Source organism: Phaseolus vulgaris, chromosome 9 (genome assembly GCF_051622355.1).
Source record: "Phaseolus vulgaris cultivar YP4 chromosome 9, ASM5162235v1, whole genome shotgun sequence".
NCBI lineage: Eukaryota > Viridiplantae > Streptophyta > Magnoliopsida > Fabales > Fabaceae > Phaseolus > Phaseolus vulgaris.
In genome coordinates this window covers 3,387,193-3,407,225 of record NC_143506.1, presented here as the reverse complement: position 1 = coordinate 3,407,225, position 20,033 = coordinate 3,387,193, and the positions used below count along the sequence as shown (strand labels likewise).

Here is a 20,033-nt window from a genome sequence, read left to right as displayed (position 1 = left end):
AATTGGGAATTTAGGGTTACAGAACGGAATAAATTCAAAGCAGTAACAATAAAAACCTGGATAAAGGAAGGCGCCACAAACAAAGTTTGATAAGCCTAAGGATGATCGCCACAAGAATTGGTGGATTCTTGATAAGATCGCAAGATACAGGGAAAAACCCTAGCAGAGAAACACTCTCTAAAATTATCAAAATATTCGTCCTTATTCTGAGGTTCAACAGTGTATAAATTACAAAGGTCTTTTCTTGTTTGTAAGAACATAAGACGAAACTACAATCCTTATATTTCAAGAAGGATCATTTGTCCCAGTGGTTAAGTTGATACTTTCCATTTGGTTATGGGTTCAAATCCTACTTGAGGCAAAAATAATAATATCCTTATATTTTTAAGGATCCAAACATGTTGTGCATGTAATCAACGAAGTCTTTTTAAGTTGTGGGCAATTCGACAATTGTGCCTCCAAAATATTAGCCACCTTGTGCTGTAAAGTCTCTTGGGCATTTTTAAGCCTTCCTCTTGTCATGGGTCCGCCTAAGTCTGGAATGGCTTGGTCAAGTTCCTCCTCACTATGCCCTTTGGTTTGGATGTCCTCATCATTCCCTCCCTCTTGAGAAAGACTTGAAGTTAATTCCAAAGCTTCATCATCTGCAATAAAAGGAGACAAATCAGACACGTTAAAAGTGTTACTCACATTGTACTTACTTGGAAGATCAATCTTGTAGGCATTGTCATTAATCTTTTCTAACACTTGAAAAGGTCCATCCTGTCTAGATTGGAGCTTGGATTTTCTTTGTCTAGTTAACAGTTCTTTCCTCATGTGTACCCAGACCCCATCTCCAGGATCAAAGATTATTTTCTTTTTTCCTTTGTTAACTTGTTTAGAAGAACCTTCACCTTTTCCTTCAACTTGTGCTTCAACCTTTTTATGTTGCTTTCTCACATAGTCAACCTTAGCCTGTGTATCTTTATGCTTTAAAACAGAAATGTTAGGCATAGTGAACAAATCTATTGGAGTTAAAGGATTTAATCCATACAAAATTTCAAATTGATCACAATTCGATGTGTTGTCAACAACCATATTGTAAGCAAACTCAACATGATGTAAACAGAATTCTTGGATAGCCGTCACCTTTTCATAATCTACATGAATTCCTTTGGCACTTACCACAAAACACAAGGATGCAATTTGTTCAGTACAAAATGTGCATTTCTCAAGATTAACATACAACTTTTCTGTTCTAAGAACATTTAAAACAACACACAAATGTTCCTCATGTAATTCCAAACTAGTGCTATAGATCAAGATGTCATCAAAATACACCACAAAAAATTTGCCCAAAAATTCTCTCAAAACATAGTTCATTAATCTCATAAAAGTGCTTGAGGCATTTGTTAGCCCAAATAGCAACACACGCCAGTCAAACAATCCATATTTTGTTTTAAAGACAATTTTCCATTCATTCTCATTCCTAATCCTAATTTGATGGCAACCACTTCTTAAGTCAATTTTTGAAAATATACAACCACCATACAATTCATCCATTAAATCATCTAACCTGTATGGTGTTTATACGTAATGGTAATGTTATTGAGTGCTCTGCAATATGTGCACATCTTCCAATAACCATCATTTTTAGGCACCAAAATTACTGGAACAACACATGGGCTCATGGTCTCTTGTACCCATCCTTTGTTCATCAATTCTTCAACTTGAGTTTGGATTTCCTGCAAAACAGAATCAACACTAGGAAGAAAATTAATTTGGTTAGAATGGTCAGCAACCAAAGTGTTGTCTTTGCAATAAGGTAAATAAAGAGGTTTGCTAGAAAGTAACAACTTCTTCACTTTCAGTAATCCACTCATTTTTCTCTCATGTGTTTCACTCTTTTTAAGTGTTTCACTCTTGCTCTGTTTAGGTGTTTCACTCATCTCTCTTTTCTCTTGGACTCTCTTTTCTCTCAATTTGATTTGATCCTCACACACCTCTCTAGGAGATAAGGGTTTGAGAATGATCTTCTTATTATTCTGCATGAAAGAGATTTTATTGGTGAAACCATCATGAATAGCCTTGGTGTCAAACTGCCACGGCCTCCCTAACAAAATGTGAGTTGCCTCCATTGGAACCACATCACACAAGACATTGTCATTATATTGTCCTATGGATAGGTTCACCTCCACTTGTTTACTCACTGTCATCTCTCCATCTTCACTAAGCCATTGAAGCTTGTATGGCCTTGGGTGCGGTTTTGTCTCCGAATTCAATTTGGTAACTAGTCTTGAGCTAGCTACATTGGTGCAACTTCCTCCATCAACTATGAGTGAACATATTTTCCCTTGAATGGAACATCTAGTATGGAAAATATTTTCCCTTTGGGTTTGGTCCAAAGCTTGCATTTTGCTTCCCATAAGCCTTCGAATCATCAACAAATCACCCTCCAATGTATCCAACTCCACCTCTACCTCTTCCTTCTCTTCTTCACTTGAAGGTTCACTGACTATTTGTGTCTTTGATAAACTGATCATATTCTTTTTTGTTGGACATTCTGAAGCATAATGTCCTCTTCCCAAGCATTTGAAACATTTTACCTCACTTGTTTTCCTTTTAGGTGGTGAGTTACTATATCTATGAGGTGACTTCCCACTTGAAGATGTGACTGAACTTGAGGGAACTCCTTTATCTTTCATCACCTTATCCTTCCAATTGAAATTTTTATTATTGTTAGAACTCCTCATGATTCCCTTCCTCTTGAGTTGTTGTTCTACTTGGTTAGCCTTGTGCAACAACTCCCTAATATCATGATTCAATCCATTAAAAAATCTTGTCATGATTGCTTCATTTTCTTCATTCTTTCCAGCTCTAAGCATGGTCACCTCCATCTCTTTAAAATACTCTTCCACACTTCTATTCCCTTGAGTCATTCTTTGAAGTTTGAGTTGCAAATCCCTATTGTAGCTTGCTGGAATATATCTCTTCCTCATAATCCTTTTCATTTCTGTCCAAGTGTTCACCATGGGTTTCTCATATCTAATTCTCTCCCTTTGGTATTTATTCCACCAAGTTAAGGCATAATGTGAAAATTCAGCTGCTGCCAACTTCATCTTCTGCTCCTCATTGTACTCATTGCAAGCAAACACATGCTCCACTTTAATTTCCCATCAAGCATCAGGATCACTTTTCCCATTGAATGTGGGAATATTTAATTTTATTCCATCAATTCTCAGAGTTCTTTGTTCTCCATCATTTTCTCTTCTTCTCCTCCTATCTCCTCCTTTATTTTCTGGATTTACTTGTTGTGCTTGCTCCATTTGATCCAACCTCTCATGGAGTCCATCACTTTGTTGTTTCATTATCCTTTCCAAGTGTTGTGTTAAGGCTTGCATCTGTAGTTGAGACAGTCCACTATTTGACGGTTCCCCTGCCATGCTCAAGTAAACAGATTACAAATAACAATAAGTTTGGGCCCCACACCACTTTCTCACGTGTTTACACTCAACACTCGTGTTTCACACAATAAGGCTTTTTTTTCTAATGATCACACTGCCTTTTACCACTTTTTCTCTACTTAAGGTTCTTACAAGAATCAAGCAATCAATGCAGAATCACTTTCAAAAGTAGCAATCAGAATCAATTAAAAATAATAGTAAAGAACAAAATAGTGAAGAACAATTTCACTATCAACAAACAAGCAAGACAATTAAAAAAAACAGCAAGCAAAAATAATATATAGAGAAAATAAAATATGTAGACAGGACACTTTTAGAACTTTTAACAAACACCAAGTATGCACTGAATAAGAACTATTTTTTTTCTGTTTTTTTCTGTTTTCCTCTTCTTCTTCCTTTTTTTTTCTCTTCTTTTCTTTTTTTCTATTTCTTCTTTTTTTTTTCTTTCTGTTTCTGCTTTTTTTTTTAAAAAATAACAAAATAAAAAAAATGAACAGTACCGTGAACAGTGTCGTGAACAGTGACGTGAACAGTAATGAGGGGAAAAAAAATTTCAGGATGCACAATTATATTATGACTCAAACCTTTGCTCTGAATACCAACTGATATGAATCCAAATAGACATGACAATAAAATTGGGAATTTAGGGTTACGGAACGGAATAAATTCAAAACAGTAACAATAAAAACCTGGATAAAGGAAGGCGCCACAAACAAAGTTTGATAAGCCTAAGGATGATCGCCACAAGAATTGGTGGATTCTTGATAAGATCGCAAGATACAGGGAAAAACCCTAGCAGAGAAACACTCTCTAAAATTATCAAAATATTTGTCCCTATTCTGAGGTTCAACAGTGTATAAATTACAAAGGTCTTTTCTTGTTTGTAAGAACATAAGACGAAACTACAATCCTTATATTTCAAGAAGGATCATTTGTCCCAATGGTTAAGTTGATACTTTCCATCTGGTTATGGGTTCAAATCCTACTTGAGGCAAAAATAATAATATCCTTCTTGGGCCTTTTTAAGCCTTCCTCTTGTCATGGGTCCGCCTAAGTCTGGAATGGCTTGGTCAAGTTCCTCCTCACTATGACCGATTGTTTCTGCGAAACAACCGATTGTTTTTCTGGTGCAGTTGCTTTTTGCTTTGTGTTTGGCAAACTGATTTTCTTTATCAATTGATTCTTGAAGAAATTTCATTCTTGACTTAAAAGTTTTCGAAAACCCTCTTTAAACAATTCACCCCCCTCTAGTTTAAAGCCATATATTCTAACAATGACAATTCAGTTACTGAGCACATCAATATCCGATCTTAGCCAGACTTACGTCAGTGGGCATTAAGTTCGATGATGAAGTTCAAGCTTTACTATTGTTATTGTCTTTACCTGACAGTTGGTCCGGAATGATTACTGCAGTTACCAGTTCAGCAGGATCCGATGGATTCACTTTTGAGAAGATTCGTGATCTCATTCTTGGCGAGGATGTCCGAAGAAGGAGTTCTGGGGAATTATCTAGTGAATCGTTATATGTCATCAGAGGTAAGAAAAATATCAGAGATAGTGGGAGCAAGAACAAAAGAAGGAGTCAGTCAAAGACTCGGGATTAAGTGTAACATGTCGGAACTACAAGGAGGTGGGGCATTTCAGGAATCAATGCCAAAATGATAAATAAGTCAACATTGTAGAAGACTTCGCGGACGAGGACCTTTTAGTCTGTTGCGCGGATAGCGATATGGATTCTTGGGTCATGGATTCTGAAGCTTTGTAGAATCTAGTTATTGGAGACTTTTTTAAGGTAAGACTAATGGACAATAGAACTCTTGATGTTACGGGCATGCGTGACATAGTGTTGAAGACACCAGTTGGTTTCTGGACTTTGAAGGATATCATAGTTGTTCCAAGCTTGACGAAAAGTTTGATTTTTGTTAGGCAGTTGGACGAACAGAGACATGAAGTGAAGTTCGAAAATCAGCAGTGGAAGGTCATCAAGGGAAATCTTGTCATGGCCCGCGGAAGAAAGAATGGTTCGTTGTATATGGTCAGATTACCGTCTGAGAGAGTGACCGTCTCAGTTCAGAAGATAAACAAAGTCCGGTTCACAAAATCTCGTGGGCAGAAGAGGGTTGTCGTTACAAGAGAGAAACCCATAGCCACAGGTCAGATTCGGGATGAACGAGCATGGAAAGGTTTAGATAGACCAATCAGAGGTACTTATGGCAATGAGAGCTTGAGTCGTAAGGTTCCTAGACGACAGTGGGTTAGGAAAACCAGTATTCCAGCTGTTGAAACATCTCTAGAAAATTTCTTGTTGAGTATGGAGTATGTTTGTTCTCAGGCTATACCAGGATCCGCCAGTTTCGGTAAGTGGGAGCCGGTAGGAACAGAGAATGGGTCAGTGACTGACGTGTTGAAACTCAGGGGAGTTTTAACGAAGTCTTCAAAATGATTAAGAAGGCTGGTGGCAACTAGAGGTGGAGCATTGAGTTCCATCGACAGATTACAGAAGTACATGTACACAATTGAAGCGCAGGTGAACATTGTTCCGTGACTTCAAGTGAGAGATTGTTGGGTATGAAGTCAAGACCAATTGGGTTGGGCTGACTAGACACCATGTTTAGTGAGTGAGCTTAATCATTGAACACAGTTGAAGCACGTGTGTACATTGTTTTGTGGCTTCAAGTGGGAGATTGTTGGGTATGAAGTCAAGACCAATTGGGTTGGGCTGACTAGACACCATGTTTAGTGAGTAGGCTTAATCATTGTGTCCCTTTTATAGTTTCTATTTAAAGAGATCATTGTACTTGTAATTGGTGTGCAACATGACAAAAATGAAAACCTAATAGTTGTCCGTGTGGATGTAGGTTGCAGTTGGCGACCGAACCACGTTAAATCTTGTGTTGTTTATTTTCTGTAGTTGATTCGTGATTATGTGTGTTGCTTTCGCGTGTCTTTTTTCCCATAAGAACATAGATAAGAATTTCTTTAAAATTATTTAATATTCCACATATACAATTTATCTAATTTTGAAATAAATAAATAAAACAATTTAGCCAATTTAAAAAATATGAAATCAAATTACACCATTTTTAGAGAAGGAAAAAAAAACCTCTTTCACCTAACATTTCATTGATTAGTACATATCCACACCACCAATAGAAATATACAAGAGGATGTCGTTAATATGATATTTTTATTCTTAATAGTGGAAACACCGGCGCGATTGTGTATATGTATCCACATTTTTTTCTTTTACTCAATTTTTACGATGATAGAAATATAACATACATACAAAAATAATTTTGGATGAGTGGAAAGTCATATAAACACTATACATTAATATTAATTTAAAAAAAAAAATATTTTTTAAGTAGTTAATTTGAAATGACAAAATACTAAATTGTATTAATAAAATGAGATATATTAAATAAGAATAGAATCAAAACAAATTTATGTAAAAAAAATATAAATAAAAATCTCTTTATATATATAGATATAGAATAAAAAGCTAAAGTTCAATTAAACTGCAAACACTGTGTTAGGAATAAATCCGAATGAGATAACAGAACTTTGAAGTTATTTTTTTAAAATTTAAACTCTCTATAGAGAATGTTTCCTTGTATGTTTAATATAATAACATTAAAAATTAGTTTTTAAATTAAAAATTTCCCTTCTTATATTTTTAGTAAATAATATTCTTTTTCTTTATATCTTAACTTACGAAACACAGGGCAACAACGGTTTATGTAGGGTTTATGCATATGCATTCTTCTAAATATCTGTAAAAGTTTATTGTGTTTCAATGTTACATTATAATTTTATAATAATTTTAATTTTTGGATTAATATATGAGCCAAATTTAGAAACGTCCTTACAAATTTTAATATATTTCTTTATATAAATATTTGTAAAAAAAAACACTAATTTGCATTATAATAGTTCTGTAATAATAATTTTTCCATAAATAAGAGACAAAATAAAAATTAGTATTCGGATCTAGTTGAACTTCCATTTCGTATATAAGAAGTACAATTTTTATTATTAAATTATAATAATAATTGAACTTTTTTATATTATCTAATTAAAAAAACATAATTTGTCTTTTTAAGGATCTTCTTAATTATTTGTAGAATATGTCATCCATAAGTTTTTTTGAGTTTTAAAGAACTACATAAAAAAAAGTAATATCATATACTTAGACACATTAATAATACATAATTTATAATAAAAGATTGAATTAGTAATAAGAATTTTATATATATTTTTTTCACAAAATTGTTGTTATAACAACTATAATTTGATATTGAATTCTCTTGTATACTAATAGAGAAAATAATAAATTAAAATATATATATATATATATATTATTATACGTAATTTTGAACAATTTTTATTAAATTTGAGAGTTTAATTTTATCGATTGTTACTAAGAGTTTCATCCAATAAAATAAATTTGCAAACAATCATCCTAAAATGAAGAACATTATTCATATGAATAAAAAATAATCATACAAAGAAAGCATATATGTAATCATCCTACAAAGAAATCATATATACGTGTTTTGATATGTCACACATAAATAAAAAGGATAATACCATGATAACATTTTTTTCTATAGACAATAGATTAAGTGAATTGAACTTTCTTATTTTATTTAAAATACATATTTTCAAAATTTTATTTTCTAATAAATATAAAAATTAAATAATATTATATCAAAAAAGAAATGAATGATTTAATTAATGAAAATTTATTGTAGTGTTTTCTAATATCTTCTTAAAGGATGTTTCATCTAGTAGTTTAGTATTTTGGTCCCATTTTCCTAAACTTATAGGACTAAAAAATTACATTAAATTCTAACTTTAGAAAAGAAATGAACCTCTTTATTAGAAAAGTAATACTATATTTCTTATTTTATTTTTATTTTTATTAGAATTGATCAGTCCTCGGTCATCGACCTCAGTTACTGACATCAGACATTGCATACCGGTGTCTGATAGTGGACAGGGGCCACGTAAGATGGACCCCAGACGCACCTATCAGAGGATTGGTCAGTCTTCGGACATTGGTACCATAGACCCCGATGTTGAAGATCGACATCAGCCCTCGCCAACAGAGGGAGAGATCGGACATCGGCGGTCTGAACGTTGTGTTAGGCCACGTGAGGTGGACCCTAGAATTATCCTTAGTTATAGTTAAAACATCTGATATGGGGAAAACCTAAGTCACGAGGGATCCATGCACGTGGTGTGTATAGCGCATACAGACGCGACACGTGAGAATAATCATTGGAGGCGCTAAGAACCATTAGGGTTAGGGTTTCCAAGGGAAGCTGCATGCATGGCACGTGAATACTTAGGACACCCGTAGAAACAAATGGCGCTAAAGATTAGGTGCACAAGTTGGTACCTAGGCGGCCACTCTGTTATTCGTTGCACTCTAGTTAAGGGAAGTTCTATGTGTCAGATACGCTAATATTATGTAAATAGCGGCGCAAGGACGTTCCCCAAGGAACTCTAGACAAGGGTAACAACACAAAGGTAAACCCTAGTTTCAACCTATATAAAGGGTGCCAAGAACCCTAACAAGGTACACAATTTCGAAGACTGAAACTTCTTTATACGCTTGGTGTTTCCTTGCCCTTATACTGACTTGAGCGTCGGAGTGCAAACGGCCGTCAAGGCGCCCCTTTGTCTTTGCAGGTGAGAGGTTTTTTGATCAAGAAAGTAAGATTCTCAGACGGAGATAGAGGCCCAGGGCTACCATTTGAGTCAATCGGCAACGCGAGTCAACCGACAAGAACAAAATTCAATAATATAATAATAAATTTAATATATATATATATATATTATAGTTATTTTTATATTAGAATAATATTTTATAAAATGCATAAAATTTATGTATTTATAAGATAATTTATAATTAATGAAAGTATAATTTTGTGATATTTTTAATAAATAATAGTTAAATCATTCATAGTCTTATAAAAATATTTATTTTTTTTATATTTTTTTTTTTTTTTTAAATTTAGCTCATACAAGAGAGTGTAAGTGTTATTTATTATTATTTGAGGGAGTTGGTGCAATTTTTCTCGATTTAAAATATAGATTTTGCCAAAGTTAAATATGAGTGATTTTAAAAATAAGTAAAATATATTGTAGAAGCATGTTTCGACCAACTTTTCTTCATGACTTCCAGGAGAAAAAAAATGCATGTTATTGCAAATTTAAAATGATACTTATTTTTAAATTTATCTTCTCTCTTTATATAGTAACATTTTGGGAAGGAGACAGTGTATTAAAAAGAGAAATGCTATAGATACATTTTTGTCACTCTTTCTTAAATTTATCTGATAGATAAATTTCTATCAGATAATTTATAAGAAAAATGTTTTTAAAGGAGTGTAATAAACAATATTTCTATGACATATTTATCATATTAAAAGAGTTCAATAACATTCAAGATAAATCAAATATATAAAGATAAATTTGTTTGAGATAGTTCATATTTTTTTTTTAAAAAAAACTAGCTACTAAATTATTAAATTTAAAATTTAAAGTCATGAATAGTTTTATACTCATTAATTAATTTTTTTCTAACTATTAATTCTCCCTACATTGAAGACTTAACTGTTGACTATATTGAAATGCTGAAACCAGCATACTTACTGTCGTCAAAGTAAATGTTTTTAACATTTAATAAGTCTACCTTTTTCTTCATTTTCAATTATAAAATAATTTATTTTTATCTGTTACAAATTTCACTAAAATAAAAATAAAGATTATGCTAAAAACATAAAACTAAAATATTAAAGTATTTAAAACACAACACTAGCTCCAAAATACTCAACTACTATTAACCATATTAAAAGTTGCCCTTCCTAAATGGGAGTTTAATTATTATAATATTGAAAAACAACACAAGCTTTCAACTTTAATACTTACTATTAAGCAGACTAAAATTAATTTGATGTTCCAATCAAATCCAAGTAAGCGTTTCCATCTTAATCACTAGGGAAAACAAACGTTGGTTTTTAAAAAGTTTGAAAAGGTATAACTCATCATTAAATAGTACAATTAAAAAGTTTTTGAAAGTATTTCTTTAAAATATATTTTAAATTATTTTTTTTATGTTTGTTCAATGTAAGAGATATTGAAAAAAAAAGTTAAATGAAAAGGTTGCGAAAAAGTCGTGGAGAAACTAATTATGCTGAATGAGTATCATAAATAAGGGAATCTCATTGTATTGTCATAGATATTATATAACTATAAAAATTAATTTCAAAACAAATTAACAGAAACAGAATCTGTTCACAATTTTAAATTTTGAAATGATTAGAATAAAAACTGAATTTAAAATATAAATTACAAATGAGTTAAAAATAATACCTTGCCCATCTCTTACCATGAAATAAAAATAAATAAATAATCTTATACATGATTTTTACTGAATAAGTGGGTTGAATCTGAATTATTCGGGTCCCGATGTTGACGCTTTGCAGATATTTTAGAAGATAAATTAATTTATTTTGTGAAATAATTTGTTAAGTGGTTTTAATTCTTTAAACAACCTTACATAGAATTCCTCAAATATTATAACAAAGTGTATATTGCCTTGTGTCCAACACCTGTAATAAATAAAAATATATATATTAGAAGAACAAAAAAAAAGATTAGAACAAAACAGAAGAGAGGAAAAGTAGGGCTCCTGATATATACCTGAATCAGTGGAGTGGAAACGAGTTAAACCAGTACACGTGTATCAATGCATACGGGTTAATTGGTTATTTGATTTTGGACATATCAGATTTAAAGCTTATTAACTACCTTTTTATTACTTTTTGAAGTTTCAGAATCCAAAGAGATATAGAGATATAATATAGAGTATATTGTGATAGCAAATTCTGTTATGTTACCCACACACATTTTCAAGTTTGAATGTTTGACGAATTCACAAATACCACACTCACACTATAAAAGAAAGTCACTCTATATCTTTGCCTCTCATCTTTTAATACACAACCAAACAATCATATATCTTCATCTCTTATCAAAAACCCTATCTCCTTTTTCTTTATATTCTTCAATCCTCCTATTCTTTTCTCAATTTTCAAGACAGCACCCGCATAGTTTCCAAGACAAAATTTTCCCACCGGCACTATTCAATAACTCAATGGCAGAAAAAGAGTTAGATCTCAACTTAATGGCAACGGAAGAAGAAGAACTCACTCCATTGAAAAAAGAAGGAGTGCATCTCATTCCAGTAATGATAGAAGAAGAACGGCATCTCATCCAAGTGATGACAGTAGAAGAAGAAGAACATCTCACCAGAGTGACAAGAATAGAAGAACAACAACGTCTCATCCAAGTAACAACGGAAGAAAAAATAGATCTCAACCTCTCACTCCGTTGTGGTGGTTCAAAGATGATCGAGAGTGTTAGTTTCAAAGAAACTCCAACCCCTTATCTTTTTCTTCCCCCAGTAAACCCTTACCAGACAAACGTATCCTTAATGAAAATGCAAATGTTTTCTCCTAACCCTAACCCTAACCCTAACGTTATCATTGACCCTAATCCTTCAATGGCGTCATTCTTCAAGAACAACAACAACAGTGTTTCATTGGCCTCTTCCAGCCACAACACCGACCCTCCAAATGCTGCCAACCCTCCAAATGCGGAGAAAACTGTTTCCGCAGCTAAAGGCTCTGTACGTCGCTCTCGTCGCACTTCATCTGGTCGGCGGTGCAAAAAAGTGAGAAAAACCGTTCCTGAGCCGTTCCCCTGGGCGACGAATAAGCGAGCCACCGTCCACAGCCAGCAATATCTATTGGAGAACAATTTCCGCACCATCAAAGGGAAGATTCACTGCAAGAAGTGCGATAAGGACTTCGAGTTGGGTCTGGATCTGGAGGAAAAACTGGGTGAGTTATGCAAATTAATTGAGAAAAAAAACGGATTCTGGCATAATAGAGCCCCGGCGGGTTGGTTGAATCCAGTGTTCCCAAAATGCGCCTTTTGCGGACGACAAACCACCACCAGACCCATCATTGAGAAAAACAAAAAGGAGATTAATTGGTTGTTCTTATTCCTTGGCCAAATGCTGGGTTGCTGCACACTTGATCATCTCAAATATTTCTGCAAACACAACGACATCCATCGAACTGGTGCAAAAGATCGTCTTCTTTATCTTACCTATACCAACCTCGTCAAACAGCTCGTACCTGATTTCTCCAATTCTTGATCCACCCATCCTCCTGCCTCATTTGTCTCAGTATTAGGATTTGTTTAGGTCTTTTCAATTTGGATGTTAGGTTTTTTTTACTTTCAAGAGATGTTTTCTTATGTTTTCAGTATCAGATTTTGATACTGTAGATTTATCTTAATATATCTGCTGTGTTTTCGTGAGATGCTACTTTTCCAATTCAATGATCATCGTAATTAAGATTTTCTGGTTTATGAGTTGAATCTCAAGTATATCATTACGCGCGCTTAAAACTTGTTGGCATATGTATCATGAAATCGAACGCAAATCTTCTTTTACAAACTTAGCTTTACGCTTATAACTATTTCTCCTCAACTTCTTCCAAGGCTAAATATACCATTTAATGTTTTATGTCGCGCTTCTAATTTCACTTTGAAATTGCAGTGTCATGAAAGTGATGAATGAGTAAGTGTTCGGGTTCTAATTTGTCTTGTTTGGTATAATAGAACTTGTGCTACTTCAACTTGCTATATTTTCTTGTTTGGTATAATAAAACTTGTGGTACTTCAATTGATGGTCTTGATTTCAATAGAAATTCTTGTTTACTGAACATGTACACATCACTAACTTCTTTTTTATACACTCTATTATAATATATTATTGAAAAAATTTGCACTACTAAAGAAAATGAATTTTCTCTAAAATTTGCAGTACTCAATTGTAAGTTTAGTGTTCATCTGCTTTTTTTTTTTTATTCAGATTAATACGGTTGGTGTTAGATTTTCTCTAAAATTCTATCCGCTTATTTTTCTTATTCATATTAATGTCTTGAATTTATGATTTACCAATATTCGATTTAGATTTAGATTTAGTTTTAGATTGTAGGTTTTTTGGTATTGGGGTTTTTTTTGCTTTAGAATTATAATTTGGCTAGTTTTAAAGTAGTTTAGTTAATATTATTTATTTATTATTATTGATAAAAAAAAACTAAAGAAAATGAATAGAGATTATTTTGAATCTAAAGAATATATTTTAAAAACTTAACGGTAATAATAAAAATACAATAACAGTCATATTTTCAAATCTGTAGACTCTTCCATATTCAAATACGTCTAGTCGTTCAACTATTTTCTATGATCTTTTTACAATTAATCTGCTGTGGAAATTTAAGTTTGTAGTCTGGTTTTGAAATTTATGAGTTTTTAAAAAATTATTTTTAATACAATATACACGAACAATTTTTATTTTTATATCTTATATGCTCACACGGACTCTGTCAAGACAAAATAATGTGTGGGTAGAATAATACTTTTATAGTTTTGGTATAACAAATATTGTCATTTTTTATTTTATTTTAATGTAATTGTAAAATGGTGGTTGTTATTAATTTAATATATTAGATATGGTTCTGTTTATATTTTATTCACAGGAGTTAACTGATCGATATGCGTGGCTTTATGCAAACAACTAATCAAGTGACTATTTTGTATTACTTTTAACTAAAATAATTTTTTCAAATATAGAAATATTGTTGTAGTCAATTAGTTTTCTTCAAAATCTTTAAAAAAATTAACTGTAAAAGATAATTTTTTGTATTTGAAAAAATATTTTAGGTAAAAAGGGAAAAAAAAATGCATGCGACACTTATTGTTGATGAAAATGAACGTTGCATTTGGTCTGTTCCTTCTCTTCGGCAAGGTAACTGCTTTTCTTAATTTCCATGTTTAATGCTAATATAATAAAATCCTAAAGTTCGAACAGTTTTTTTTTTTTTTTTTGAATCTGACGCTGGTGTGTTAGATTTTTGGAAAAAAACTTATTTTTATTTCTTTATCAATTATATTATTGCAAGTGTTTTTTATTTTAAAATTATATATATTGTACTATATGGGAAAACTATTTCAAAAACAAGAAAATTATTATATTTTTATTTGTAAAAATAACCTCAAGAGCTATAAAATGTAATTAATGTATACGTAAATTCTTTTTAAAGATAATTTAATTATAACTTTTTTTAATTTTCTATTGGTTATTTAATAAAATTTTATAATCTAAAACTATTTTAATTTTTTTTAATCTATTTTTTAAAACGTATTGTATAAGCACTTGTAAAAAATAAACGTAGAAGTATTTGTGGCTCTAACGGACTACACAGCCACAGAGATACTCCTACTTATAATATTTATTCCGTTCTTATTACCTTTATAAATACTAGGGGAACACACAAATAGGCGTTGTATGTGTATCTGCATTACTTGTGTTGAATTTCTATGATGATAGAAATTTAAGGTAGATAAAAAAAATATTCATGCGTGCGTAGTCGGTGCTCGTCGAAGTTATGCAAAGGTCAACATGAGCGTCGGTCGATGAAGCGGCGTTCTCCATGCGTGAAGTTGCAAAAGTCAACATGATCGCCGGTCGATTGAAGCGGCGTTCTCCATGCGTGCCTAGTCGATGGTCACCGAAGTTATGCAAATGCCAACATGATAGCCGGTCGAGGAAGCGGCGTTCTCCATGCGTGTGTAGTCGGTGGTCGTCGAAGTTATGCAAAGGTCAACATGATCGCCGGTCGATGAAGCGGCGTTCTCCATATGTGTGTAGTCGGTGGTCGTCGAAGTTATGCAAAGGTCAACATGATCGCCGGTCGATGAAGCGGCGATCTCCATGCGTGCGTAGTCGGTGGTCGCTGAAGTTGTGCATCATTGCCGTATCCGAAGAACAAAAGATCAGATAACTGGAAATCGCCGAGGTAGACACATCGTCGGGTTCTCCAGAAAGCTTATTTGAAGCTGTTGGAGATTTAGGTGAGTAAGTCCAGATGTGTTAGTTCGATAAAGATGTCTGTTAAACCTCAACATGAGCAATAAGATGAAGGGAACAGCTCGCTCGTCGACGAGGGGATTTCCCGAGTGGATCCTCGTCGAGAGCGGGGTTTCCTTAGGTCAGAGCATACATGGCGAGTAGCATTAGCGGCAGGCGATTTTGCAGAGATTGTGCTCCTCGTGGCACTTAGTGCTCACCAGAGTAAGCTACAAGGCGAGTTATTCCCTGCATGGGTAACTTGTCGCGTGGCGAGGTGAATGTAGGTAGCCTCGGTTCTGGGCGTTTCGGTAAAGTTGAATGTTGCTTTGAGGTAACTTGTTGGTTATATTTTTTGGTATGTTTTTCTCACTTTATGGGTGTTCTGCTCCAACCATAAAGGAGAGTTTCTTTTGTGGATGATATAGGAAGTCCACTTGTGGTTACTGTATATGGGTTGGGATACCCCTGAAGTATCCCCTTTAATTTTATTTATTCATTGCTGATAAAAAAGTAAAGTTGTTTGAAATTGAGTGGAGAGAGTGATTGAAAATGAATGTTATTTTATTTGATAAGTAAGATTTGGTGTGGGAATGGAGGAGTGAGGGTGAGAGTGTGTTATCTTTATTTTTGTTGTTGCCTTAAAATAAGGAAGTAAGGAAAGAGTGGGAAGTTAGTTTGAAAGAATTTAAAAATTAAAAAATAATTATATTTTCTAAATAATTCATATGAAATGAACGAAATAGTCTATTGTACTAATAAGATCAAATATATTAAATAAGAGTAGAATCAGAAAAAAGTTGTGTAAAAAATCGGTTATAATATAAAATTCATTGTATATATATTTATTACTTTACTGATAAAAATAATAATATTGAGCGAAGTATACTAAGAAATTAAAACTCTAATAATATTATATTAATATGGATTATGTTTTTAAAGACATGTATTATTTATAAAATATTATTAAAAGTATCTGTGATGATTGTAATTATTCAAGAGTATTTTAAAATTAAAATGACTTTAATCTGGTCTAGAATTGGTCATGTTATTACATAGTAGATTTAATGAGTTAATCATCTTATTTATTGATTAAAATGTTATGATTGATTAATTATAAATATGAATATAAATGATTAGTTTAAAACATTAAAAGATCAATATAATGAAGAAGTAAAACTATATTAACTGTTCTATGAAATGTCATATCCACAAATTAGAAACAAAAAGAGTATACAAAAACATAATATAATTAAATAAGAAAAACAGTGTAAACATCACGTTTAAAGGGAATATAAAAAATTGCTTGTGTGAATAATAAAGGTGATTCATTTATTCAAAAAGTATTATGGTGTGTAATGTATTTGTACTACCCAGCCCTCTACCGTGCACAACACAGGGGTATTCTATAAAAAAAATATCACCTAATAAAAATAAATAAATAAAATATTACATAAAAAATAATTAATAAATAATAAAGAACTAATAAAAATAAATAAATAATAATTAATGATACCTAATAATAATAATATAGAAATAATTATTATTTATAAATAAATTATTAAATAAATTACACATTACAAAATTTTAAATTACATAATTTCTCAATTTTTATTTACTAATTTTGAATTACATATTTTCTCAATTTTTATTTACAACAATAAAAAAAAAAAACTTCATGTTTTCATCTCACCAAACTCTATGTTGTAAGTGAACTTTGAAAAATAACTTCAAATATTAAGTGTAAACTTCAAATATTAATTGTAATATCATGTTATAATAATAATAATAATAATTGTAGTACGAAGTAAACTATATAGTTTATGTTTACCACATATAGCAAATCTCTTACCAATCAACTAATGAAACAATGACAAATGTCGCAAGCACATGAGGTCACACTCCCCTCATATAAGCACCAATGTCTCTCGTTCTCTTCATTCCCTTCGTAAACCCTAAACCACTCTCACGTTCTCTCCTCTATTTTGCTTAGGTTTCACAAATTTAGCAACTGCACCATCTGCTCTCATCTATGACCAACTGTGCAGATCTCATCTTTTCGGTATATTTGACTTTGGCGCGATGTTTGAACTTTGCAATGGGTTTCTGAGCGCGATATTTGAACTTTCAAATGAGTTTCTGAGTGTAAATATGCACATTCATTTTCATCTTAAGAACAGGTTAGTCTTCATCGTTTATTTTCTTTTTTCTTCCTTTTTGGGTTTTTTTATTTGACGATTTCATATTTTGATGTTTCTACCTATTGTCTTCATCTCTTTTACGGTTTTTTTACTTCTTAAATAAAATAAATATTACATAACAAATAACTAATAAATAATAAAGAACTAATAAAAATAAATAAATAATAATTAATTATACCTAATAATAATAATATAGAAATAATTATTGTTTATAAATAAAATAATAAATAAATTACACATTACAAAATTTTGAATTACATACCCTCTCAATTTCTATTTACAGCAAAAATAAAAATAAAAACAACTTCATGTCTTCAGCTCAGCAAACTCCATGTTGTAAGTGAACTCTGGAAAATAACTTCAAAGATTAACTATTTACTTCAAATGTTAACTGTAATATCATGTAACATTTATTTATGTATATTACATGAACAAATACCTTAAAGAAAACCATAAAGAAAATAGTATAATAAACATAAACATAACAATAAAAATAAATATCGAGGGTCATAAACATAAAAATAAAAAACATCTGAATTCAAAATCATAAGAATAAAACTAAATATCCAAAGTTATAACCCTAATTTAACAAAAAAAAAATTGTTCAAGTTTCCAGCATAGGGAAACAATTAGCCTCGATGGCTCTTAAAATAACTACGCATAAGGGCAAAAACTCTGATATGCGATGCAGACTTGTTAGAACACTCAAATATTATTTTATTCCCTTCCCAAAAAGAATGAACTTGGCATAAGTTCTTCCAGTCATATCCAATCTTCACATTTTTTTTTTGCAGGTAAAGGTCTCCATGAAACCTTGCATTGAACATCTTTTATAAGCCCATGAAGAACAACTTTTTTGAATCTGCTTCTACGAATGTATTTGGCAAAATGCTCAGGTAAATAATTCAAGAAAATAAAACAATGTGTAAACAACTTAATTTACAAAATAAGGATTGAAATATTAAATAAGACAAAAGTAAAATGTCACCAGAGAACTTGATTGAGTCTGACAAAGAGACAATGTTATAGAGAAATGTTGAAAAGGATCATTGGTGAGTGGTTGACAAAGTTGAGCTTCAGCAAAATAGTTAGATACCATCATTTGAGAAGCCTCTTCCATGTGGACATTTATATGAAAGCAGTTATCACCAACATACCAGAAATATACACAGTGTTCTCCTTTAAGATCATAAAATGACGTAAACCCCCTATGCATAGGTTATTTTAGGATTCAACAAATCCATGTTGTACATTACAACATGGGTGTTCCCGTAATTATCTGCCAGCAACCAGTGCTCACCAAGTTCATTGTGAAATTCTATAGCAAATGCGCGATCAACAATATCATACTGTTATTTAAAAATCAAAATAAAAACTGTAAGGAACTCATTGAACTGTGAAAAATCAATATAAAAGCATAACCAAGAAAACACATACATCACCCTTAACACTCATTGTCCAAAACATGCCTTTGGTATCCAATCCGACAATCTCCTTAGATTGCGGTTATTATCTTCATAGTAAATGAAAGGAGGAAATGAAGAAAAGAATATGAAAGGACTTACAACACAAACAATGAAATAGGATTCTGGGTATACAATAATCTCAGAAACCACACCTATAAATAACATATTAATATCCAAAATGTGAGACGTTTGGCTTTTCCAAACTGCCACCATCCATTCCGACGTTTCATTCAAAGCATTTCGAAATTAATTAATATTAATATTAATTTCATATTTCATATTTTTTACATTTTTAAATATTAATATAGTAATATATATATATATATATATATATATATATAAAAGTATAAGGAATTCATTGAACTGTGGAAAATCAATATAAAAGCATAAACCCCAAAAACACATACATTACCCTTAACACTCATTGTCCAGAACATGTCTTTGATATCCAATGTGACAATCTTGTCAGCAATTGCCATCATTGTCTTCATAGTAAATGAAAGGAAGAAATGAAGAGAAGAATATGAAAGGACTTACAACACAAATAATGAAATAAGATTATGGGTATATAATAATCTCATAAACCACACATATAAATAGCATATTAATATGTAAAATGTGAGACGTTTTGATGGCAGCCGTCCAATCTCGAAACTTTCGGCCAAGAAGATAGATGAAGATCAAGCCTTATATTTTGGGCCAAAGTAGAGAAACATGTAAATAGAAAATAAAGTAAAGTGTAAAATAGTAAAAGAGGGGTGCAAATAGAAATGTAGGCAAGGAAGGCATGAGGCTCCACATATCTTCTCCTTAATGGAGAGGATTTGCACCAGTAAGGTAGTGACACTTGTCACACTCTCATTTGAGAGTTTTTGACTGACTTTCTCATATAAATACGAATCTTTTATACATGTATTTTTTTAACTTG

The 20,033-nt window shown here is 31.8% G+C and overlaps 3 protein-coding genes across 3 annotated transcripts; 1 reads left to right on the top strand and 2 right to left on the bottom strand.

Annotated features, from left to right (window-relative positions):
* Positions 1-221: 221 nt before the first annotated feature.
* Positions 222-993, bottom strand: LOC150025115 (uncharacterized). Its single transcript, XM_090294737.1, has one exon. It carries the CDS (start codon positions 991-993, stop codon positions 385-387), a length of 609 nt encoding a protein of 202 aa, XP_090150863.1. The 3' UTR covers positions 222-384.
* Positions 994-1,550: 557 nt separating this feature from the next.
* Positions 1,551-3,098, bottom strand: LOC137820603 (uncharacterized). Its single transcript, XM_068624765.2, has one exon. The coding sequence runs from the start codon at positions 3,096-3,098 to the stop codon at positions 1,551-1,553; it is 1,548 nt and encodes a 515-aa protein (XP_068480866.2).
* Positions 3,099-11,610: 8,512 nt separating this feature from the next.
* Positions 11,611-12,678, top strand: LOC137820601 (uncharacterized). Its single transcript, XM_068624762.2, has one exon. The coding sequence runs from the start codon at positions 11,611-11,613 to the stop codon at positions 12,676-12,678; it is 1,068 nt and encodes a 355-aa protein (XP_068480863.2).
* The last annotated feature ends 7,355 nt before the right edge of the window (positions 12,679-20,033 follow it).